Below are 24,670 nucleotides of genomic sequence, written 5' to 3' on the forward strand. Positions count from 1 at the left end.
GTGAGGAGAAAATCAATCTTGTACGGAGTAGCTTTTTTTTTGCTTTGTTAATCACATCCCTGCCATATTTTCTTGTATCGGGCTGATAAGCCCAATTCCAATTAAGTTTGCTAAAAGCCTTCCAATACTTTATTTATTACCCAGGGTGGAAAGCGCTTAATAGCCCTAGCCAGACGCGTCGGCCCCCGTGTTTCTGTTTCTTTTTGGCCAGCGTCTTCTTCTCGTCGTCTCCGTTCGCCAGATCTGATACCTCCTCTCCGGCGGCCGTCGCGGTGAGCCCTCATCCGCTTCTCCTCCCCCTCCTCCTCCGTTCTTTCGTTTCCACCGCGTGACCGATCTGTTCACGTGCCCCCGGCTGCTGGCGCGGTGAGCTCCAGCCGGAGATAACCCGTCAATATACGCGAGGTCTAATCCATCCAGTCTGTTGCGGACTTGTTTGCTGCCCGGTCGAGTAGTGTTGCTAGAAGCAGTTATCTTGCATAGAAATTCGTGTTCAACTGTAGTTAGGTCTGCCCCTAGTCTTGATGGGGAAGTTCTTTGGTTCGGTTCCTTTAGATGCAGCTCCGCGAAGTGATGGTTGGAGCGGTTATTTGGGCCTTCGTTGCACAAGTCTGACTCTCTTATAACAATATTATGTCCTGTAGATGGAGAGATGGGGCTCTTTTCGGTTTAATGTTCAGTATATGCTTGTATGCACCTGACCGGAATAGTTGTGTTTAGGTTTTTCTAGAAAGAAAGATGTTTCTTCAGTTGGTGGTTAGCTGTCCACAAAGAGGTTGACCTAATTGGTTAGGGAAGTGGATGGGCTCATAGCCCAGTGGCTAGAGCGCAGCGGTGTCTCAACTCTGATCCGAGTTTGAATCCTGCGGACAGAATAACTTGTCTGACTTGCTTCGCGGTTCCGGCTTGGTGTCTCACACCTTCTACCTTAGTTAAAATACCGCGGGGCTCCTTCCCTGTTGGTCTTGTATTTGGCTGGGGAAATTCCATTTCTGGATTGAAGAGACCGAAATTCGTTATCTTCTTTGCGGTAACGGATGTTTTTGTCTTCGGAGATGTTATCTAAACGGTTGTCCTCTAGTCCGAAGCATGTAACTAGTTTTCGTATTCGATTTGGTAAGAGTTTATAACTGCGAGTGTTGTTGCTATGTGCATTTATTAAGCGTTGATGGCAATCCCCAATAGCCCTCAAATCTACCTTCTGGATTTTAACGGTTGCTCCATGTTTAGTGGTCTGAACATGGGCACACAACAGATGTAGGTACAGGCAATGCATCTGGTACCAGAGAGTCATAGCTGCTGCCTGGTAGTTGGATTTTGATGTAAAAAGGCTGTATGAAACATAAAAGCTTTCCCTCAATTATATTTGTACGACATGACATGCTATGCTATTATTGGCACTGCAGATTGGTATTTACGTTTGTATTTATTTGCGGTGGTATTCTATGTTGCTGAAATGCTGAATTTTCTACCTCTGCTTTTAGATCATGGTTGGGCCTGGGCACCGCAACATTCATGGAAAGCGGCACTCGGATTATGCTGAAAATGGGGGTGGCAAAAGAAGAAATCCTGGTGATGATACCTATGCTCCTGGTCCAGATGATACTGTCTATCGCTACCTCTGCGTGTCTAGGAAAATTGGGAGTATAATTGGGAGGGGTGGTGAAATTGCCAAGCAGTTGAGGAATGAAACTCAAGCTAAGATTAGGATTGGTGAGAGTGTCCCTGGCTGCGAAGAGCGAGTCATAACAATATTTAGCCCAAGCGGGGAGACTAATACCATCGAAGATACTGAAGATAAGGTTTGCCCTGCTCAAGATGCTCTCTTCAGGGTTCATGAGAAGCTGGCCACTGATGATGGTCCTGTGAACGAGGAAAATGAAGAAGGTTTAGGTCAAGTTACAGTTCGCTTGCTTGTGCCAACTGATCAGATTGGATGCATTATTGGAAAAGGTGGGCATATCATCCAGGGAATCCGCAGTGACACTGGTTCAAAAATACGTGTGCTTAGTAAAGAACATCTCCCCGCATGTGCTATTAGTGGTGATGAGCTTCTCCAGGTTTGTTGATAGTAACTTCTCCCACCTATTTCCTGCAATACATGTACACATATTACTATATGCACATGGTGTTCCCTACCCTGTTCTTTATGTTACACGTGATATCTCTATCTCTCTCTGTAAATTTCTAAGTTAGTGCAATAAGCATGCAGTGCTACAGATTAAGAAAACACTTGCAATATGTTTAGGATGATTGTCTGTCGTACATGTCAAATCAGTCAATTCATAATCATTGCCATGTCAAAACTTTGTACCAAATCTGACATGTAGTGTAAGTGGATGGACTGCCTTCTCCAGTTTTATATCTTTATAGGAGAGTTTATATCTAAGTACACAGGATATCTCTATCTGTAGTTTACCAAATTTTTACTAAAAATAAATCTTCACTTGTTTATGTGCAGTTGCCATTTCTTGTGCTTCTATCTGTAAATTATTAACTTACTATAACCATTGCAATGTGTTTAGGAAAGTTGTTTGTCGTTAATGCCAAATCAGGTAATCTCTAACTATTGCCACGTCAAAATTTTGTGCCAAAATCTAACATGTAGTGTAGGTGGACGGTCTGCCTTCTCCAATTTGTATCTTTATAGTAGTAAATCTAAGTTAAAAATGGAAATTGAGTGTCCACTAAATCAACGGAAAAGTTTTCTTAGTGTTTAGTTTAATATTATACTGGATTGTTTTGTACTGTCAACTGTGAATCATAAATATTAATCATGTTTTCATCATTTCAAAACTAGATATCTGGGGATACAATGGTAGTCAGAAAAGCTCTTCTCCAAGTCTCATCTCGCCTCCATGACAACCCATCTAGGTCACAGCAGCATCTTGCATCCAGCTTGACCCAGCCCTTTCCAGTGGGCTCCCGCCTTGGTAGTTCCTCTAATGCACCAGTTGTTGGGATTACTTCTATGGTTAGTCCTTATGGAGGATACAAAGGCGATATGGTGGGAGATTGGCCTTCTATATACCAACCACGGAGGGAGGAGAGCTCTGCAAAAGAGTTCAGCTTGCGTTTGCTTTGTGCCCCAGCAAATGTTGGAGGTGTAATTGGAAAAGGAGGTGGAATTATCAAACAGCTTAGGCAGGAGTCTGGAGCTTCTATCCAAGTCAATAGTTCAGGTGCCGAAGATGACTGCATCATTACAGTTTCGGCAAAAGAGGTATGTTCTTTCTTCTGTCCTGAGCAATAACTCTCATGTTCATATTTAGTTATAGGTCCTGATTAATTCTGATTTTCGTTGTTATGCAGTTCTTTGAAGATCCTGTCTCTCCAACAATTGATGCTGCAGTTCGCTTACAACCAAAATGCAGTGAGAAAATTGATGCAGAATCAGGGGAGCCATCATACACAACACGTTTGTTGGTGTCGACATCACGGATAGGGTGCCTGATCGGCAAAGGTGGTTCAATCATTACAGAGATACGAAGATCATCAAGCGCAAACATACGTATCTTTTCAAAGGAGAATGTTCCAAAAGTAGCATCTGAAGATGAAGAGATGGTCCAGGTAACAATTTGACTTCTGATCTTCATCTTCACGACTACTTGTTGCTACAGCAAATATTCACTGTTGCAATTGTCTTGTATTTCAGATAAGTGGTGACCTTGATGTCGCAAGACATGCTCTTGTGCAAATAACTACAAGGCTGAAAGCCAACTTCTTTGAAAGAGAGGGTGCTTTATCAGGTTTTCCACCTGTGATCCCGTATCATCCTTTGCCTGCTAGTGTTTCTGATGAGCCTAGGTATTTAGGCAGAGACAATAGGCCTGTCGGGCATGACTATCTATATTCTAGTGGGTATCATGCATCAGACGATATGCCTCCTCTTGACCGTTACGCAAATTATGGAAGCTCCCAGGTATAGCTTGCCTTTTATTTATATTAATTGCAAATCCTGCAAGAAGGTTGTCAGGTTTCATATCTGATAATATAATCGAACCCTTCTATAGGTTTCTGGAGGCGGCTATGGTGCTTACAGTGGATACAGTGGCCGTTCTGGCAGCAGCGGGTAAGGATGACAATGTTTGTTGAAGTCACCATTATGTTGCTCTACACTAGGTCTAGAATCGGTTTGTGCAAGCTTTAGTGAATGCCAAGTCTACTTAATGCTTCATTGATCTTTGTTAGTATGGTTATCCTTTATTTCATATATAACTTGCTCACATGGCATTATTTGCAATGTTTTTAATTAGGTTATCTGGTTCTACCTATCTTTCATCTGGAAAGCGCTATGGTTATTGAAGTGCAGGTTGTCGAATACAACAGGTATGGTTCCTTGTCCATGTTTTGACATGTGTTTAGTGATTGGATGATCAATACTTGCTTCTAACAACATCTCCCTTTGAAACACATTTAACCCAGCTCAGCTCTCTTCTGATGAACCAGTCCGCTTCACCTTTCCCCCCTGCCCAATCCCTTAATGAAAACAGCCAAGACAAATGAAGTTTGGAGCCTTCTTATTGGAGCCCCTACCCAAACCAGATGACATAGAGTATGGCCCAACCTGGAAGCTTTGCTTAAGAGGACCTGTCTGGATGCCATAATCCATCTTATCTTCCCAGTAGAATACTTTTGTATTTTCCTATGGGCTTGTGTGAGGCCCTGCCGTAAATGTTCTGAACCTATGTATTGAAAGTCACATATGAGACTGTATTTCTTGTCTGTCTTGAAACCTGCTTAGTAGTTTGTGTGAGAGACTTCTCCTATTTGCCATCCAAAAATCAGAAGATGCTACTGGCCCTTGCTTGAAAAGTGTGTGTTCCTTCATCACTGATACATATTGTCTTTCTTAGAAGTAGTAGTTCACAGTATCCCAAGACTTGTGTCCTATCTGGAATAGTGATCAGGCGATACCACCCACAACTTGGAATCCTGAATATTCTCAACGAGCTCAATTTTTTTTACTTTAAAATCTAATTTACCTAGTATATAACTATGCTCTGAAGTATCAGCTTTAGCTTGTATCACTTATTAGATGATTAGCTGTCAACTGGCTTAACTGGCCATAGATAGCACACATGATCATAATGTGCCCTTTGACATGCATGCAAGCTGATGCTTAGTCGAGTATTGGCAAGTTGCAAATTTGTGATTATGCATTATCATGTTGGGTATATTGTGCTGGATTTTGTCTGAGGCCTCTGTGTTCTAAGTTCTTAGTTTCTTCGTGTTTGGAGTCTTCTCTTTATTCTTGTTAACCAGGAAGGTGCAGGAGCGTACACAATACCTGGAGCTACAGACCGTTGCTGACCTACTTTGCAGCGTTTAAGATATTTCTAGTATCTTTCTTTGAAATAGGCATTAGCGGGCAACTGTTGTACCGCGACTCTGATGTTTGTACTGCACCGTGCCTCAGATGTTTGTACTGCTCTTAGTTGTGCATAGAATTAGTTGTACTCAACTTGATCGCTTGGGCAAACGGTGAAGCTGAACATTCTTTATTTTTGTTCTATTTTATCACTCGGGGAAGCTGAACATTCTTTTGTAATGGAGCACACTATGTTGATGTTAATTTTGGTGATCGTTTTGTTATTGGGATTTAGCTATTTCGGTCATGTCTTGGTATAAGCGATGCAAAGTAAATCTTCTATCTTGCAACGAAAACACGATCCAACTGTGGTTGACAAGTTGGCCATGGCCCGTCATAGCCATTGGTGATATTTCCGAAGTTGATAATCTTTACATGGTGTGAAAACATCGGACTCTCGTTATTTGTTTTGTTTCTTCAGACTACAACAACTCAAGCTGATCCAGTTAAAACCTTTAAATAATCGTTGTTTTCAGAACCTTTAAGTAGCTGCTATCAGAACCTTTAAATAACAGCTATTTTCAAAATCTTCAAATAACCGACATAGTACGGTTTTGGACCGAAAAAAATGTACATTTCGTATCTGTAAACTAGGTTGACCCAAAAATGTACATTTCGGATCTGTAATCTAGGTAGACCCGTATTTTATAAAGGTGGGCTTCAAAACGAGCCTCCGATATGTATCTCCAGTTCCGGAGGCAAATATTTCTGGTAAACATTAAAATACTGGTTTATCGAAAAATTAAAATACTGGTTCGTTGGTGGGAGTGAATTTCCAGCTCCAGAGATCCCCATCCTCGCTGCCACGGGCCGAGGTTGATTTCGGCAATCCCTATCATCCTGTGCGGAGAGAATCCCTCTGTTGCCGCCACGGGGTGAATTCTAGCTATTTTTGGCAAAATTATGGTAAAATTCCAGCTAACTTCAAGCTCCTTGAGGGTAGCACCACCATTATTGACTCGAGCTTGTTGCTCGGGACTGCCGGAGGCATGGCGAGAGCGGAGCAGGGCCGCGAGAGGCCGACCTGCTCATCGCAGCCTCACATGTGCAGTTGACCTAGCCATGCAACCTCGTGCTGGGACCATGCAGGTGACACGGATGGGGCCATGAGGGTGGCGTGAAGACGAAGCAGGAGCGACGCAAGGGTTGAGGATGGGTGATATGGCTGGCCGGCTGCTGTGTAGGTTACGGTTGGGAAAAAAGAGCAAAGGGGAAAACAAGAAAGAAGATATACCGATTTTACGGGATCTATTCTACCAGAGAGGTTGCATGGTCGTCTCTGATACACTAAAAACATTTGAAGCTAAACCATAAACCGCTTTTACAGTAAATGTTTTTTTTTATGGAATCGGCTAGAGATACTCTTATCGTGTGATATTTGCATTGAGCAGCAAGCACCATCGAGTTGGCACCCACACTCCTTAGATGTAATGGGATAAACATAGAAGTATATATACTTTCATATCATGGATTTTTAGCAAATGCATAAGAAGAGCACGGTGAAAACAACATTTGCATAGGTGTTTTGGTTTGCAAATTTGTGCCAATGGGATTTTCCTTTTGTATTGGTGGTTTGATACGTTGGCATTTGAGCTCAGAACAAAGATGCTGACATAAGGAGTGCACCACCAAATCTCATGATTAGCGTTACACGTTTGATAAATCTCAATTCACCTCATCTCTTTTTCCTAGGTTTGAGTTCACCCACTAGTTTGATATATATCATACAATATAATATATGATCGCAAAGGCCTATTAGCTCAGCTGGTTAGAGCGTCGTGCTAATAACGCGAAGGTCGCAGGTTCGAGACCTGTATGGGCCAATTTTTTTTAATTCGTGGCCAACATTCTTTTTTTTTTCTTCCCAAACTGTCCCAGTGCCCGTTCTTTGTTTGCCTGAAATGTAGGTGCTCTTCCGCGCGACCCGACGAATGGAATCTGGGTGTGCGCGCACCCATTTACGAAAAGTTCAAAAAGAAGAGCGATCCGGACGAATGGAACCTGGGTGCGCGCGCACCCATTTACGAAAAGTTCAAAAAAATGCTATTTAAAAGTTTCAAAAAAATATGAAGTAAAATTTTGCATGTACATATTATGTTGATACTTACTCGTGTGAGTTTTCACAGAAAAATACCATTGTGTGTGAAAACTCACACGAGTAAGTATCAACATAATATCTACATGCAAAAATTTACTTCACATTTTTTGGAAACTTTTAAATAGTATTTTTTTGAACTTTTCGTAAATGGGTGCGCGCGCACCCAGGTTTCATTCACCATTTCCGCTCTTCCGCGTCCCTTGTTTGCCTGAAACATAGGTACTCTTCTCTGTTATTTTCCAAAAGCTCGTTGTCGTAGTTGTTTATACTCCCTTATCTATAAAAATATGTCGGTGATTTATCTAAATTCGAATAAAAAAGAGATAAAAATGGTGAGCAATACTATTTAACAAAATTATGGATCCCTCCTTCCAGCCGCCCCCTCCCTCCTCCCGGGTCGCCCGCGTGGGGGCGGCTCCGGAGGGCACCATCCTCAGCACAAGACTTCCCTCCCATGACTTCCTTGACCACTATCAGCACCGGTGGTGGTGGCGGCGCCCGGCCGCCAAAGGTGGAGGGCTAGGAGGCGCATCGCGTTGATCCTCTTCGCGCGGAGGTGAAGCTCCGTTGGGTGCGCTCTCAGCGACGGACGCATGTGATGGGTTGGCGACGGGCTTTTTTTTTTTACCTCTCACCATTTTCTTGTAACCTTCTCTAGTGCCTCCGAAGCAAACACTAGATTTAAATGAACCACTCTTAGGCAAAGCACGACCACAAGCTAAAGAACCACCACTGACCAAAGCACCGCCGAACTCTTTCCTTCTCCGTTGCATGATGTCAATTCTTTTCAACTCCCAAAACTCTCTATCCAACGCTTTCATCCCACTCGGATCCATCATCATGATCTGGTTCCCGCCGGCCATGATGTCGACCCTCACCTTGTTCACCTTGAGAGGATTTTCGCTCCTCATAGGCGGCCTTGGGTTTCTCATCTTCTTGGATTTCATGCCACTTTGCCTCCTTGTGTTATTGATTCTTTTTGCCACCTGGCGTCCAATTATTTAGCCATTAATGTTTTCATTGACTTCATCAACTCATAATTCTCTAAAGTTTGCGGCTTCGACTTTAATTTTCAACTTATCCTTCTCCATCTTCCTTCCATCAGATTTTTGATCCCTCAATCTCCACTTCTCACTATGTTTATGTAGTTTCCAACAATGTTGGATCACAAATGGTTTTACTTTGGATGCTGACATTTGCGTGTACCTTTCAAGTGCAATGCCATCATACATTCAAAAGTTGCAAGTGTGAGCACATTCATAGTAAACAACATCACAAATATTTGAAAATATACATAGCCACTAAATCTATGTAGTCACCAATAATGCCACCGCTTGGAGGTGCATTCCTCGCTTAATCCAAACAACCACCCGAACGACTACAACATTGCTTGACCACATCATGATGGCGTTGGAGTGATCTCAGTGTGTGGCTTGATTAGGTCATCTGACTAAACTTGTCCTTGATTCGTGGCCAATATTTGTTGCCGGCAACCGCATCGAGTGACACCGTCTCATTCCCTCACCAAAGCGATGTCTTCAATCTATGTGTAGTTTCATTTCTCTTGCTCTTCCACTCGGCTGTGAAGCATCAAACACCTCCTCAATTTCTTCCACTACATTCTCACCAACATCCTCGACTTCTGCTTCCATGATTACATAAAATTAGTCAAGTGGGGTACAAAAAATCTCCTCCAACAAGTTCAAATACAATGTAGTTATTGGATGCAGATTGAAGCTACACAATTGAAAAACCAAAGGAAGTAAGAATACGATCCAATTCTACACATATTCAGAGAAAGAGCGAAATTTTACCTCTTTGACGTTTCCTTGAACACATTGTGCGCACCAATGTCGTCAGTCATCCCTGTTGATGTAGGTAGTGGATGAAACGTAGGTCCTTGGGCCATTGCCGCCTTCTCCGGGCCAGGAGATAACGATTTTGATCGGGCTTGTCCTTGAGACAACACCGTCATAGTCGAGAGGGATCCCGAAGGAAACGACGACAAGGCAACCGACTCCTTTGAGGGGGTAGTTTTCCTCCATTTCCGCTTCAATGTGAAGGTGCAAGGATTGGGTGGCACGACGAGCCTCTGTTGACGGGAGGCGCAAAATCTCGGGGAGGCTTTGATTGGGGTAGCGCGTGAGCTGGAAAGTTGGGGCTGGAAAGTCCCTCCCACCAACGAGAGGTAATGGATCCTACGTACTAGGAATCTGGGTGGTAGTCCCGATTATATTTGGGATTTCACGGCCTTCTGCACCCTCACAAAATTTTGAGCCAGACCATTTTAGGGTATCTTCATGGGTTATTTTTTATCCAAAAACCAAAAACAACGGTTAATTTTGCGGGAGAAGCCTTTTAAATATTTGATAGAGATACTCTTTGAACTCGGGTGAAGACCGTTTTTCTCTGCCTTCTGGATCGCTCGCGCTCGTGACTTTGTAGGCATCAAAACCCAGCAAGCCCATACCCCCTTCCACTGGTAATCGCTGCCAACGGTGGTGGCAGTTCTCGACCGTTAAAGGGCGGCGGGACTAGAGGCCCCCCCGACGGGTCTCCTTCGCGCGGAGGAGAGGCGTCAAGTGGGCGGCGTGTGGCGGTGGAGGGGAAGGGCATGGTGGGGAGGCACCGTGGAGCGGTAGATCTCTTCTAGGAGGCGAGAGGGATGTACATGATGGTTGTGGCGAGCTAATGGCGTGGTGGCGCTGGATATCGAGGAGGAGGAGGTGTGGCCTCACGGGTTGCTGCTGCATCATTGTATGCCGGGAGTAGGCGATTGTTGTCATGGTACTGCAGTAGCTCTCTAGGGTGACTAGTGGTTGAAGATGGGATGCGTGATCTCGGCGTGCTGTTGTTGGTAGACTGCAGGTGTGCAGCTACAACAACGAGGTGCTTGTGTAGCGGCAATGTGAACAAAAATAGACGGTTTCCCCAATCTAGTGGGAAGGGATAGAGGTGTGCGACATCCAGATGAAAATCCATCCCGTCTTCGGTAGGTCACACGACGACGATGCCCGTGGGTGTCGCTCCCCTCCTTGGAGGCGTCGCCAAGTTGTGTCAGCATATCTGTTACTCTCAGTTGGTGTTGGAAGTTGTCTACGGGCGAAAGCCTAGCTCCGGAGTCGAATCCACACGATGGCAGTGTCCTCGACGTCGCCCCCTCTGCTCTGAGTGTCGCATTTAGAGGTGCGGCTTGGAGGTTCTATGTTGCGTTCCTTTGATGCTCGTCGCTGAAGGTTAATCTTCAGTAGATCTATGCATGCCATGTCCGGCGAATCCAAGATGATGTCTTATTGGGATCTACCAAGTTTCACCATCTATCTCCTTCAGATGGTTCATTGATAAGGAGAGTCCTTATGGATTTTTTGTTTTTCAGAAACATAAATCGTCGAACGCTGCTTTGTTTTTAGCTTAGGATATGCTCTTTTATGTTGGTTTTTTTTTCCCGTTCGTGGTGGGTGTCTTTGGATAAGTTGGTGAAAAGTTCATCTTATGCCCATTCTTGGCATCAAGTGTCAACACGTTCAGTCAAGTTTTACATCGTTGGATTTGCTTCATAATTTATGATATTCAGCGTTGCAATTAAGATTTAATGACATCACCTGACTGAGAACGAAGCTAGTTCTCGGTGAGAAATAGTCACACCCTTTATTTAAACCTTAACTTTCTTTTTTATAGAAAACCTCTACATTTTATTGGCATACTCCCAGGAAAAAAGATAGAGATACTGTTTGAGAACCCATATAAACCCCTCCGGGGCTCGCCTCTCACTTCAGCTCCTCCATTCTCCCCCAACCCCAACCCTTATCCCCAAAACCCCATCGACCCAATCCTCCCAGTCTCACCCATGGCGGCCACTCTCTTCTCCACCTCCCTCTCCCCCCAGTTCCTCTCCCTCCCCTCCTCCTCCTCCTCCTCACCCAAGCCGGCCCCGTCCGCGTTCTTCCCCTCCAAGCTCCCGCAGCTCCGCGCGCTCGTCGCCGCGGGCTGGAGGCACTCGCTCGCGCCCCTGGCCGTGGCCGTGTCCTCGGATGTCGACACGGAGGACGCCGAGGAGTCCTCCGCCGAATTCTCCGAGGACCTAAGGGTCTTCGTTGGCAACCTCCCCTTCAGCGTCGACAGCGCACAGCTAGCCGGGCTTTTCGAGCAGGCCGGCTCCGTCGAGATGGTTGAGGTATATACATTGCCTGCTCCGTTTCATGTCTCTTGGTAGAGCTATCCTATTGGTTACATGATTGCGTGCTTTACATTTAGTTCACGGGGAATGATGCGTGTTAGTGTAGCTGAGGGAGCCTCATACTAGTTACAACGCGCCTTACGTTTAGAAATGTTTCCTCATAGCTCCAACTACCTAGGGCACTGAGACACATGGAAGTTTGTGGAACGAAAATCCTGTTTGTGCTCAGGATACCGTTTGGTGATGTCTAAGGACACAAGTAGGTGCTCACAGATTGATTAATAAGCTACGCCTTTGCTAAAATTCCAAATTAACATCTATTTGGGTGCCAATTTCTAGAGTTCCAGTCTGTTCTGATTGATTATTGCGAAACCGTAGCATGCTGAGCTGCTTTGCTTTATTGCCGCAGGTCATCTATGACAAATTGACTGGAAGAAGCCGTGGATTTGGGTTCGTGACTATGTCTACTGTCGAAGAAGTCGAGGACGCTGTTGAGCAGCTCAACGGCTATGTGAGCTCCCTTTTATGTATTTAAAGCATTGTTTGTAAGCTTGTGTGGTCCTTGTTAATAGGTGAACTTGCTAGAAATGTTACTCACTCCTGTTTCATCCTCTACTGTTCATATTTTGTGGTTCAGGCTGTTATGTTTCTATTTGTTTCTGCAACACTAACCTCTTGTTTCTTCCTGAGTAAAATTTAGAGTTTGTTAGTTCAGCTTTTGTTGCTCGACCTTATTGTATAATTTCTATACTAGGATGTGGAGTTGTATGCTTAAGTTATTGACTGGCCTTCTCTCTAAAAATAGGTACTTGATGGGAGAACTTTGAAGGTGAACTCAGGGCCACCACCACCCAGGGACCAATCCTCACCAAGAGGATTTAGAGAGCAGTCTGGAGGATTCAGGGAGCAGTCTGGAGGATTCAGGCAGCAATCTGGAGGATTCAGGCAGCAATCCTCACGGGGTCCTAGCGGTGGGGACAACAGGGTCTATGTGGGTAACCTTTCTTGGAATGTTGATGACGCGGCTCTTCAAAACTTGTTCAGTAAGCAAGGGAGTGTGCTGGCGGCTAGAGTCATCTATGACAGGGAGAGTGGGAGGTCAAGGGGATTTGGTTTTGTTTCATATGGTTCAAGTGATGAAGTTGAGAGAGCAGTATCTAATCTCGATGGCGCTGTGAGTTTTCTACCATTTAGTTGGTTGCTTACACCCTTGCGCCTTTGCATATTATATTTTTCAGCGTGGTGCTAAATGAGTTTATGTTTACTGTTGGACAGGACTTGGATGGGAGGCAGATCCGTGTTACAGTAGCAGAAGCAAGACAACCCAGGCGAGAATATTGAAATCCTATTTTAGATGATGTTAATCCTGTGGTTAGTCCAGAATACGAACTATAGTATCGTCAGGATTGTTCTTCATTATTATCCATTCTAGTTGTAATTTCTCCACCGCATGGTTGGAAAAGATTTTGTTTGTTAAAGAGATATGTATGCGTTGGAAACCATCAGGTCTCTTCTGGCCTTCAGCCATCAGATTCCTTCTGGCCTTCTTCGTAAGTGTTTCGTTTATTCAAAGTTGTACATCTGGGTTTCCAGATTCAGCTGCCCTTGCCAACTCTGTCAAAAGGGTTGTCAGAGTCCCTTAATGGTGTCACTTGCATGACTACTCTCTTTTGGAGTCCTATACCATTGCCAACTCTGCCGAAGTTCATATATTGGACTAGCGTGAAAAAATAGATGATAGTAGCATCACGATGATGCATCAGCACCAAAGATTAAGATTCATAAAACCACCTTTTTATAGAAAATGAAACCAGATAATGGCTAATCATATTACTTGCCAGTAGAGATCATCAGATCAATCTTTGTACTAGCTTCAAGTTCAAGACCAGGGTCTAAAACTTTGTCCTCCATTGATTGTGAGAACAAGTAACAAGTGGGCCTCAAACATGAGTACGCTGCCTGATACTTGCTCATCTTCAAGTTGATACACCAAAATGTTTCCAGAACCTGCCGATTATTATTTCAGATTCAAGACTATTTGAGATGCATACTCATCTTCAGGTTGAGATTCCAAACTGCTTCTAGGAAAGTCATTCTCTTTTCGAGAAGGAAGGTAAAGCCTCCTGACGAGCTCATTGCTGGCTTTGCCAAGGTCAAGCTTGGCCTGCTTGATGTGGACATCATGTAGGCGAAGGTGGGTTGTTACCGAGCCCCGATGCGGTGCCTTCGGCGAACCTTGGCCCTAGAGTCCTTGACTCTCTTGGTGTGCCCACGGAGCTTCTGCAGCTCGTACTCATCCATGCTGGTGAAGCTGGGGTCGTCTTCATCTTCCGATTCCGATTCTCTTGTGAGTAGCCGCTCATCTTGGAGCAGAGACTCAGATTCGTTTCCAGGAAAATCATGCATCCAGCAAGGCGTGTATGGGAAATATGTATCTATTCCCGCGAATGCCATGGCGACGCTACTGTATTGTTTCGGATATAAACTGCCCAAGTCCCGAAATTTAGAGCTATTCCAGTGATAGGCCAATCCCCTTACCACCGATGAACTCAAGAAGACAACCTCTTTATAAGGATGAAATCCAAGAAACTCTAAATCGCTGGTGTAGTAGTCGTCCTCAACATCATCTTCAGTGTCAAGAATGTTATCCTCATCAGAATTCCAGTCATATTTTTCCTCCACCGGTGCTTCACGGTTTGCATGTTTATCGCCATACAAGTAAGAAGCCTTGCGGTAGTTAATATCCTGCATAACCCAGGTTTGTTGCAGACATGTGTGTAATCGGCGTGTAGTTACGTTAAAATCGACAAAGTGTTCTAACACCCACTCTGTTTGACTGCAAGATTCATCGAGATACCAAAGCTGAAGCCCATGATGATAATCTAACGCGCAATACACCCCTCTCATTGATCTCCCTAAGTAGTGTGTTGGGGTGCTCAATCCATCGACGCCTGGTAGTTTAATTACTTGGTACTTGTGGTTCGACAAGGACATTCTGCACAATAGATGCGATATGATAACAAAAAAATTAACTACAACAACTTAAAATCACGCATACTGTTTTTGACATGAAAGCAATGGATACTATTAAAAGGAGAAATAACGACTGAGGAGTAAGTAGGTACCTCATGACATAGCCGTGTCGGCAATGGACGTAGAGCAGGCTTCTCCAGTAGACGGCACGATACTGATCTTGACGCCTATACGTATCCGAAGAACCCGAAGCCATGCTGGCAAGGATCCCTGCAGCCTCCCCCTCGCGGAGGAACGTCGTCTTCTCCCACCGCTCTGTCATCGACGAGAACACATGCATCGCGTATGACGCCGGAGGCCACTGCGATCCAAGCAACGAGTTGTCTTCCAATCCACCATATGGTCCATGCAAGCATGGGATCAGAAACACCTTGTAGTGTGGCGACGCGGCGTGATCGAAGGCGAGGTAGGCGGTCTGGTCTAATCCCGCCATGTGCCCTGGCGGCGGAGGGCGTTGGGGCAGACGCGCCCACCGCCGCGTCGCCGGGTTGACGACGTACTCGCGTTCCCAATTGCGGCAGAGCACGAGGCCGTCGCAGTGATCCCTGATCCTGACGCCCTTGCATGGCAGGAAGTCGAGCCCTCCGCAGATCGCCGGGCCCGTCGAGGGGCGGGAGAAGAACTCCGAGAAGGAATGCACGGTGAAGTTGATGAAGATGCCGCGTACCGAGTGCGAAAGCAGGCGGCGGCGCAGGCGGGCGTCGATGGTGTCGCGCCACGCCTTGCAGACCCACCGGCAGGCCGCCACGCTGTGCGGCGCCACACGCCGGAGGACCTCCACGAGGACGTCGTCGGGTAGCACGGCCGGCTCGGCCGCCTCCATCGTCAATCTCGTTCGCCGCTCCTTTTCCCGTTCGATCGTGATGCGTTCTTGTGGCTGCAACTTGTGTTTCTCAAGTTGGGATGAGGCCTGAGGGCAAACTTTGGACTACGGAATTATATAGTCGCAACGATAGATCTTGGTTCGGGACTGCTTTGCCGACTAGGGGTGTAATCATCGTCATCAACATCGTCACGACTACTGTTAATTGAGCCAGACGGTCCGATCCAACCAATCCGGACCGTATAATCACATTATCTAACGCCTAATCCGTGTTTCACGGAACAGACAACACCGCACTATTTTTTGTTGGCTAATTTAATTTACGGTTGATTCCCAAAAACTACACATTGACATCACCGCCGCAGCGCTCCCGCCGATATATGGGACTCGCTAGCATTAGGCGGCGCTCCCCCCCCCCCTTTGCTCTGTCATGATACTACTTGGTGTTTTTCGTTATCTCATGATAATGAAAATCGACCCCCCTGAGGGGTGGATCGCTTGGAAAAAAAAACTCTCTAGATTGGTAGTTTTGGTACAACGAAGGAGAACAATTTTTTTCTGTGAGAATGATGAAGGAGAATGACTGGGAATGGGCTTTTTTGGTTGAGGAAAAATCACACTAGCTAGGCAAGCAGGCAAGGGAATGCGTGGGCCCATGGTTACAGTAGGAGTAGCCCACCTGCCTCGATCCTATGTATGGTCCGAGGTTCACCATACCGAAACACGTCCTACACTTCTTCCTATCAAACTATACGTTTGGAAGATGTATACCCTAGTGGTTGCCTATTTTTTAGCAGCCATGAATCCCGATCCTATGATCGGCAATTCCAACAAGCCCAGATGGCCAATAGTCTCATTGAACAAGAACATATCATTAATTTCACCATCAGGCTTGTTTATGTTCTCTTGTGATCTCACAAAGTTAAGATCTCCACTAATCAATTATCTACTGGAGGGATTGAAAAATTATATAGCCAAGAAACGAAGTTGTCTCTCTCCTCACCTTGGCAAGGACCGTAAACACATACCAAAGTCCAATTTTGATTGTTATGCATAGAGGGAAAATTAATCACGAACCCAAACTTCTTGGTCTGTACAATGTCCCAGAGAAAACTGAAGAGTTCCAAATCACAAGAATATCCGAGACGCTCCCACCAATGGAGTATAAGCAAACCAATCAAACCGCCCAGGAAAAAAATTACGAATGAGTCGCCAATCAAAAGACTCACATTTTGTTTCATCGAGACAAATAATATCACATTCACTTTCGTCGATTTGTGGCCTAACTTCTCTTTGTCAATTGTCATAATATGGATAAGTCTTGCATCTGGCATGCAACATCAAACACAAGTACAATCACTACACACTGAAGCAATAGATTCCCAGGAGCTGTTAAACTGACATAATCAGAAGGCCAAATTCCACAACACGCTCAAAGGCCAACACCAAAAACCAAAAGCATGGCAACCCCAACTGACAGAGCTAACCCTCCGAGAAAAAAGTAACCACCTAAGCTAGCTAGACACACAAATCTCCCCAGCACCATGACCAAACAAGGAAATACACTAGACCAGCACTAATAATAACTCGTGGAAGACCAAGACAGAGCAAGATAAAGGCCTTTTAACACATGAGGCCCTATCACCCCTGTATAAGATTTAACCATCATTGGCACCTGACTTAGCCTTCTCAGCCGGGTCAGCTCTAAGCTAATTCCTAGTCAACTTCTCTGGCATATTCCCAAGCGCAATGCCCACCAATGCATGACATGAACTAGAGTGACTGGCACATGTGCTTGAGTTTCCTCCCTATGATCTCCATTCCGCCATTTTCTCGGCTAAGCATCCTCTTTAGTCACCAACAACATCTTTTCCCTTGATTTTTTTTGATCTTTGACTGAACTGCTAATACGGGCTTGGGCCTATATCCTTCCTGCCTTAGACAACTTCTAGTGAATCTTCGTTTTTCGGTCGAACCACCGGTGTTTCAACTTTTCTAGCTCTTTTCTTCATAACAATAGCAAGCTCCACCACGTCCACTATACCTGGCCATGTGTCGGGCCAGGCCGACACTGAAAAGTCAGGCCCAAGCCCAGCCTGACCAAATACCTACCAAGCACGTCGGGATGTCAGGCCGCGGGCCAGGCGGTAGTGTACAACTTTGTTTTCGGGCTACCTAGGCCCGGCCCGGCAGTTGGGACAACATTTGCAAGCCCATGCCCTGATTTTTCGGGCTGGTCTTCGGGCCTGGCCTCGGGCCTGGCTTCCCATGGCCACGTATAACATCCACTGAGCCCATCACTTTGCCATGAGTGAAACCCTTGTTAGGAGTAACATGGATCATCTCCTTAGACACATGCTTCTTCAGAATCAAAGAACTCGGAGAACCAGAGACTGCTTCCTCCACATTGTCCCTTCCAACCTTAAGCATGCCAACAAATGTAGAAGAGCTACCCCAACTGTATCCCAACACGACCAAGTTTTTGCAGCAACACAACTTGTGTAAAGGTTCAGGAATAAACTGAAGATGAAACAAAGGAAACATCAAATCTATCACACACGATGCCACTGTAGTGAAAGGTCCAATTAAAGTGTACACGAGACCCAAAATAAGAACATCAAAAATCATTTGCGCATTGCCCTGCTACTGGTGCTGTGCCAGAAGATCCTGCTGTAAACCCATCATATTAACTGATGAGCCAGAACTGTCATAGAGGTTGATCACCATAGATTCATGCAAATCCAGCAGAACTTCAGGCATATCCTTAGGCTGATTCCAATTATCGTTTCAGCTTCGTTATGGCCACCCTACATATTTTGGATCGCATCCCAACCTATCTCAGGATATTGTGGGTTCACAAACATATTATTATTCAGCATCAAATCACCAGGCAAATGATGCGGGTTCCCATTAGGTCGCATTTGGTCCTCAACCGCTGGCAAAGTATCAGCGAAATCAGTAGTCAGGAAGTACATAGGAGCAGTCGAAGACTCTTTTACTCCTCTAACAGTCGCAAACTTCCCCAAGACAACATCTCTATGTACTAGCACGGGAGATGGAAAAAACATATACTAGCACTCTATCAGCAATAGGATCATTACTGACCAAAGGTTGAGACTGCATTAGCAATAATAATCAGGGTGCCGTCCTAAGAATATGAGCCAACTTTGCGGAAACCAAGAGCTACCCAATGATTCTGGGGAGCCTCTCCAACATGCACAAAACAAAGCAACCTATTTTGGATTTGATACTAACCATGGTGCACTAGGGCGTTGACATAATTTGTACTAAGCTGAAATTGACCGACACCAAACAGGCTAGGATGTGAATCTATGACATTGCACTGCAGTGGACCAATGAGGAAATTATGAACCTGTTCCCTCCATAGGGCAGCAACTTGAGGTGGCAGCGGTGGCTCCACCATGGAGATGTAGAAGCATTGGTGCAGAACTGCAGGATCTTGAGACGCGTGGTAGACCCGTCGATCCTCCATCGATTATCTCATGGCCCCAACATGGCCACGACAAAGGATCTACTTCGAACACCGCCATATCCGGGGTTGAAGGCGTAGCGGCAGGGTCAGGTGGCGGTGTAGGGTTACGGAGAGGGCAGAGGACTTTGCTTTGACTCCAGGAGATTATTATTTGAGGAAGTGGAAGACGGAGCGACAACCTCCGACAAAACAACCCCTGCCTCATTAATGACACGATCCACATGATCAGAACTTGCATGTTTGGGCACCCAAATTCTGTTTAGATTTAGCACCAAAATAGTTCTTCTTAATGTGACCATAATTGAAACATGCTCTACACCGAATATCATTAGTACAATCTTTTGTCTAGTGGCCCATGTGCAAAAATCCCCCGTAGGCCCAAGCCTTATAGGCCATGCCATCAATCATTTTATCAAATTCATCGCGGGGCCTTTGACTGAGAGGCTGTAGAATCCGACCTAGCTGCGAAGTCTGCCACCGACGAGGACTCTGGCTCTTTTGAACCCTGAACTGTGATTTTCTTCTAGGTGAAAGGAAAATGTTGCACCGCTCCAAACGAAATTTGCGGATTCGAGTCCTTGACAAAAATTTCTGGCAAAATCACTCCAGAGTACTTGACAGCCTTAGGGCCTTGATATCTAAAGCAAGTCTCATAATTGATGGACTTTGCAAACGAAGACTTTTTCTTGGTCACATGAGACCTCTTCCCCACAGGTGGAAACAATACTTGAATTTAGGGCAGGAAAAATTTCTCAATTTCTAAAATATGAAAACCCTCTTCTTTGTTGGCAACACAAAAATAGAACACTCTATAATTCAGGGAAGACACCTTCATCTCACCATAATAACCATCTATCACTGCTTCCAGAGCAATACCGACAAGGTCTTCCTCCAATCGGAAGTTTGGTCGACCAAAGGAGACTACCATCAAGAAGTGACCAGACTAAGGTTATGGATGGATGTCAACATTAAACTTGTTCTTCACATCCTTTTCAAAGTTGTTGCCATGAGAAAAATTTAACCCCATAAGGAGGGACGCGTGAACAGAATTGGCAAAGGAACCAAGATCCACTGCATCATCAGATACATGAGTAACCTGATCAGGAACGAGAAGTTTTGCAGGTTTGTCTGTCTCTTCCAAAGATGAAGCATTATCAGAAAGTGTTAAGGTCACCAACTTTTTCTCCAAACCCATAGGGCCTAGAGTAGAGCAAGAAGAAATCACATTTCCGATCCTGGCCACATGATCTTGAAAGAAAAGCTTGGTCCCAATGGAGAAAGTATCCCTGGGCAGAGGATATCTGCAACCAATTTGAGTTCCCTTAGCATTCTTTAGGACAAGCCTCTTATCCGTAACTGACAACTAAAAGACCCATCAGGGCATATACAACGCCAACCTCTTAACTCTTAAGTGAGCGCTTAGGTGATAAAAGATAATATGTGCGAAAATTGGAAATCAACCAAGCGCCCTGCCTTCCAACGCAAGCCCCTAAACCAGGTGCTAGAAAGCATTTATTTCTAGGTGCGGATAGCATCTCTGTTGGCAAATAGTTGGTTACGAGCAAAAAATTCCTTAGCGCTCGGCGCAACTTTCTGCATCGACGCAAGCGGTAATCCGAGGATTGATCGGGAATTAAGCATAACAGCTGGGATTATTTTCCTTAGCGCTCGCCTAAGAGGCTGCGTTGTACTTCCCTCATAAGCTTTCATATTCCCACGCCCAAGATCCTTGGTGGTGGAATGTGTAATCTTCCAAGCCTTCGAACGAGACTTCAGATCCGTGCCCTCGTTAGGGTAAGGTACAATTTGATGCAGACGTCCGATTCTCAAAGGGATAGAGTGCACAACTAATTACTTTGCCATGAAATGAAGAAAACTCTACCACATATCTTACATCAACCACTTCACTATCAGCCAGATACTTGCCAATGATCGGTGTACTCTTGGCATTCATGAGTGCAATCCAATCCCTTGTAGTCCAAAGATGTAATTCCCCACTCAAAACATTCTAGATTCAATTATCGAGATCCTCCATCGACGAGTATGACACCTTGGAGAGGAAGAAACTGTAGGGATTCGTTGCATAGAAAACAAAAATTTTCCTACCGCAAACACGCAATCCAAGCCAAGATGCAATCTACAAGACGGTAGCAACGAGGGGATTATCGAGTCTCACCCTTGAAGAGATTCCAAAGCCTACAAGATGAGGCTCTTGTTGCTGCGGTAGACGTTCACTTGCCGCTTGCAAAAGCGCGTAGAAGATCTTGATCACGGCGCCACGAACGGGCAGCACCTCCGTACTCGGTCACACGTTCGGTTGTTGATGAAGACGACGTCCACCTCCCCGTTCCGGCGGGCAGCGGAAGTAGTAGCTCCTCTTGAATCCGACGGCACGACGGCGTGGTGTCGGTGGTGGTGGAGAAACCCGGCGGAGCTTCGCTAAGCGTGCGGGATGTGGTGGAGGAGAGAGGGCCGCTAGGGTTTGGGAGAGGGGGGCGCCGGCCACTAGGGGGTGCGCCCACCTTGTGGTCTTGGGGTGGCCGGCCCCCTCCCCTTGGCCCCTCATTATATAGGTGGAATCCCCAAGTGTTGGACTACAAGTCTCCGAATAAGACCCGAACCCAAAACCTTCCATGTGATAGGGAAACCTACCCAAGGTGGGAATCCCACTTGGGGTGGGATTCCCCCCTTCCATGTGTGGGGGGGCGGGGGGTGGCCGGCCCCCTTAGGGGAGTCCACTTGGGACTCCTCCCCCTTAGGGTTGGCCGGCCATGGGAGGTGGAGTCCCACCGGGACTCCTCCTTCCTTAGTGGTTTCTTCCGGACTTTTCTAGAACCTTCTAGAACCTTCCATAGAACTTTCCGGATCATTTTAAATCTTATAAAATGACTTCCTATATATGAATCTTATTCTCCGGACCATTCCGGAACTCCTCGTGATGTCCGGGATCTCATCCGGGACTCCGAACAAATATTCGAACTCCATTCCATATTCAAGTTCTACCATTTCAACATCCAACTTTAAGTGTGTCACCCTACGGGTTCGCGAACTATGCGGACATGGTTGAGTACTCACTCCGACCAATAACCAATAGCGGGATCTGGAGATCCATAATAGCTCCCACATATTCAACGATGACTTTAGTGATCGAATGAACCATTCACATACGATACCAATTCCCTTTGTCACGCGATATTTTACTTGTCCGAGGTTTGATCATCGGTATCACTCTATACCTTGTTCAACCTCGTCTCCGACAAGTACTCTTTACTCGTACCGTGGTATGTGGTCTCTTATGAACTTATTCATATGCTTGCAAGACATTTAGACGACATTCCACCGAGAGGGCCCGGAGTATATCTATCCGTCATCGGGATGGACAAATCCCACCGTTGATCCATATGCCTCAACTCATACTTTCCGGATACTTAATCCCACCTTTATAACCACCCATTTACGCGGTGGCGTTTGATGTAATCAAAGTACCTTTCCGGTATAAGTGATTTACATGATCTCATGGTCATAAGGACTAGGTAACTATGTATCGAAAGCTTATAGCAAATAACTTAATGACGTGATCTTATGCTACGCTTAATTGGGTGTGTCCATTACATCATTCATACAATGATATAACCTTGTTATTAATAACATCCAATGTTCATGATTATGAAACTAATCATCTATTAATCAACAAGCTAGATAAGAGGCATACTAGGGACTCTTTGTTGTTTACATATCACACATGTATCAATGTTTCGGTTAATACAATTATAGCATGGTATATAAACATTTATCATAAACATAAAGATATATGATAACCACTTTTATTATTGCCTCTTGGGCATATCTCCAACAGTCTCCCACCTCCACTAGAGTCAATAATCTAGATTACATTGTAAGGAACCTAACACCCATGGCATTCTGGTGTTGGTCATGCTTTGCCCTAGGGAGAGCTTTAGTCAACGGATCTGCTACATTCAGATCGGTGTGTACTTTGCAAATCTTTAATTCTCCATCTTCGATGTACTCGCGAATCGAGTGGTAACGCAGCTTGATATGCTTCGACCTCTTGTGTGACCTTGGTTCTTGTGCATTGGCGATGGCACCTATGTTGTCACGAGTATATGACTAGTGGGTCCAATGCACTAGGAACCACACCGAGCTCTACAATGAACCTCTTCATCCATACCGCTTCGATGAAGCCTACGAAGCCGCTATGTACTCGATTCTCGTTGAAGACTTCGCCACCGTGCACTCGCTTCGAGCTTGCCCAGCCTATCTGCAGCACCATTCAATATAAACACGTACCCAGATTGTGACTTAGAGTCATCGGGATCGGTGTTCCAACTTGCATCGGTGTAACTTGTTACAACGAGCTCTTGGTCACCTCCATAACAAAGAAACATATCCTTAGTTCTTTTCAAGTACTTCGGGATATTCTTGACCGCTGTCCAGATGTTCCATTCCTGGATCACTTTGATATACTGCTAGTCAAACTAACGGCATGCGCTATATCCGGTCTTGTACATAGCATGGCATACATAATAGAGCCTACTCGCCGAAGCATAGGGGATCCGACTCATCCTTTCTCTTTCTTCTGCCGTAGCCGGTCCTTGAGTCTTACTCAAGACCTTGCTCGGTAACATAGGTAAAAACCCTTTCTTACTTTCGTCCATTCTAAACTTCTTTAGAATCTTGTCCAGTATGTACTCTAGTGATAGCCCTATTAGGCGTCTTGATCTATCTCTATAAATCTTGATGCCTAATATATACGATGCTTCACCAAGGTCTTTCATTGAAAAACTGTTATTCAAATAACCTTTTACACTTGCTTAATAGTTCTATATCATTCCCAATCAATAATATGTCATCTACATATAATATCAGGAATGCTACGAGCTCCCACTCACTTTCTTGTAAATACGAGGCCTCTCCATGGCACTGTATAAACCCGAAGTCTTTGATTACCTTATCAAAGCGTCGGTTCCAACTTCTTGATGCTTGCTTCAGTCCATACATTGAACGCTGAAGTTTGCATACTTTGTCAGCATTTTTAGGATCGACAAAACCTTTGGGTTTTACCATATACAACTCTTCCTCAATGTCTCCATTAAGGAACGCCGTTTTGACATCCATCTGCCAAATCTCATAATCGAAAAATGCAGCTATTGCTAACAAAATCCTCATAGATTTTAGCTTCGCTACAAGTGAGAAAGTCTCATCGTAGTCAACACCTTGAATTTGTCGGAAACCCTTTGCGACAAGTCGAGCTTTATAGACAAGTAATATTACCATCAGCATCTGTTTTTCTCTTGAAGATCCATTTATTCTCGACAGCCTTGCGGCTATCGGAGTAAGTCTACCAAAGTCCATACTTTGTTATCATACATGGATCCCATTTCGGATTTCATGGCTTCTTGCCATTTGTTGGAATCTGGGCTCATCATCGCCTCTTCATACGTCACAGGGTCCTCATCATTGTTATCCACAATCATGACATTTAGACAAGGATCATACCAATCAGGAGTGGCACGTTCCCTTGTCGATCTGCGAGGTTCAGTAGTTTCCTCGTTCGAAGTTTCATGATCATTATCATTAGCTTCCTCTGTTGCCGGTGTAGGCGGTACATGTACAACTTCTGGTACTTGTTATCACCAGAATTTGACCGGATCAGA

The 24,670-nt window shown here is 45.1% G+C and overlaps 2 protein-coding genes and 1 non-coding gene across 4 annotated transcripts; all 3 read left to right on the forward strand.

The window, feature by feature from the left end:
* Positions 1-216: 216 nt before the first annotated feature.
* Positions 217-4,815, forward strand: LOC124702511 (RNA-binding KH domain-containing protein RCF3-like). 2 transcript variants are annotated; one of them, XM_047234656.1, is made up of 8 exons: positions 217-272; positions 1,485-2,060; positions 2,801-3,223; positions 3,313-3,570; positions 3,656-3,922; positions 4,014-4,072; positions 4,257-4,329; positions 4,426-4,815. In XM_047234656.1, the coding sequence occupies exons 2-7, from the start codon at positions 1,488-1,490 to the stop codon at positions 4,303-4,305; spliced, it is 1,629 nt and encodes a 542-aa protein (XP_047090612.1). In that variant the 5' UTR covers positions 217-272; positions 1,485-1,487; the 3' UTR covers positions 4,306-4,329; positions 4,426-4,815. The 2 variants fall into 2 exon arrangements, with proteins under 2 accessions (XP_047090612.1, XP_047090613.1); XM_047234657.1 differs by having other exon boundaries at positions 4,431-4,815.
* A 2,305-nt stretch (positions 4,816-7,120) lies between these two features.
* Positions 7,121-7,194, forward strand: TRNAI-AAU. Its single transcript has one exon. It is a non-coding gene; the product is annotated as a tRNA-Ile (tRNA).
* Positions 7,195-11,256: 4,062 nt separating this feature from the next.
* On the forward strand, positions 11,257-13,244 carry LOC124698437 (RNA-binding protein CP29B, chloroplastic-like). The gene is made up of 4 exons (XM_047230924.1): positions 11,257-11,643; positions 12,056-12,157; positions 12,452-12,820; positions 12,922-13,244. The coding sequence occupies exons 1-4, from the start codon at positions 11,317-11,319 to the stop codon at positions 12,985-12,987; spliced, it is 864 nt and encodes a 287-aa protein (XP_047086880.1). The 5' UTR covers positions 11,257-11,316; the 3' UTR covers positions 12,988-13,244.
* The last annotated feature ends 11,426 nt before the right edge of the window (positions 13,245-24,670 follow it).

Source organism: Lolium rigidum, chromosome 3, assembly GCF_022539505.1.
Source record: "Lolium rigidum isolate FL_2022 chromosome 3, APGP_CSIRO_Lrig_0.1, whole genome shotgun sequence".
NCBI classification, from domain to species: Eukaryota; Viridiplantae; Streptophyta; class Magnoliopsida; order Poales; family Poaceae; genus Lolium; species Lolium rigidum.

Coding starts and splice junctions, on each gene's coding strand:
- LOC124702511 (XM_047234656.1), top strand. CDS start 1,488: ATGGTTGGGCCTGGGCACCGCAACATTCATGGAAAGCGGCACTCGGAT. Junction 3,571..3,655: donor AAGATGAAGAGATGGTCCAG/GTAACAATTTGA, acceptor CTTGTATTTCAG/ATAAGTGGTGACCTTGATGT. Junction 4,073..4,256: donor GGCCGTTCTGGCAGCAGCGG/GTAAGGATGACA, acceptor GTTTTTAATTAG/GTTATCTGGTTCTACCTATC.
- LOC124698437 (XM_047230924.1), top strand. CDS start 11,317: ATGGCGGCCACTCTCTTCTCCACCTCCCTCTCCCCCCAGTTCCTCTCC. Junction 11,644..12,055: donor GCTCCGTCGAGATGGTTGAG/GTATATACATTG, acceptor TTATTGCCGCAG/GTCATCTATGACAAATTGAC. Junction 12,158..12,451: donor TTGAGCAGCTCAACGGCTAT/GTGAGCTCCCTT, acceptor CTCTAAAAATAG/GTACTTGATGGGAGAACTTT.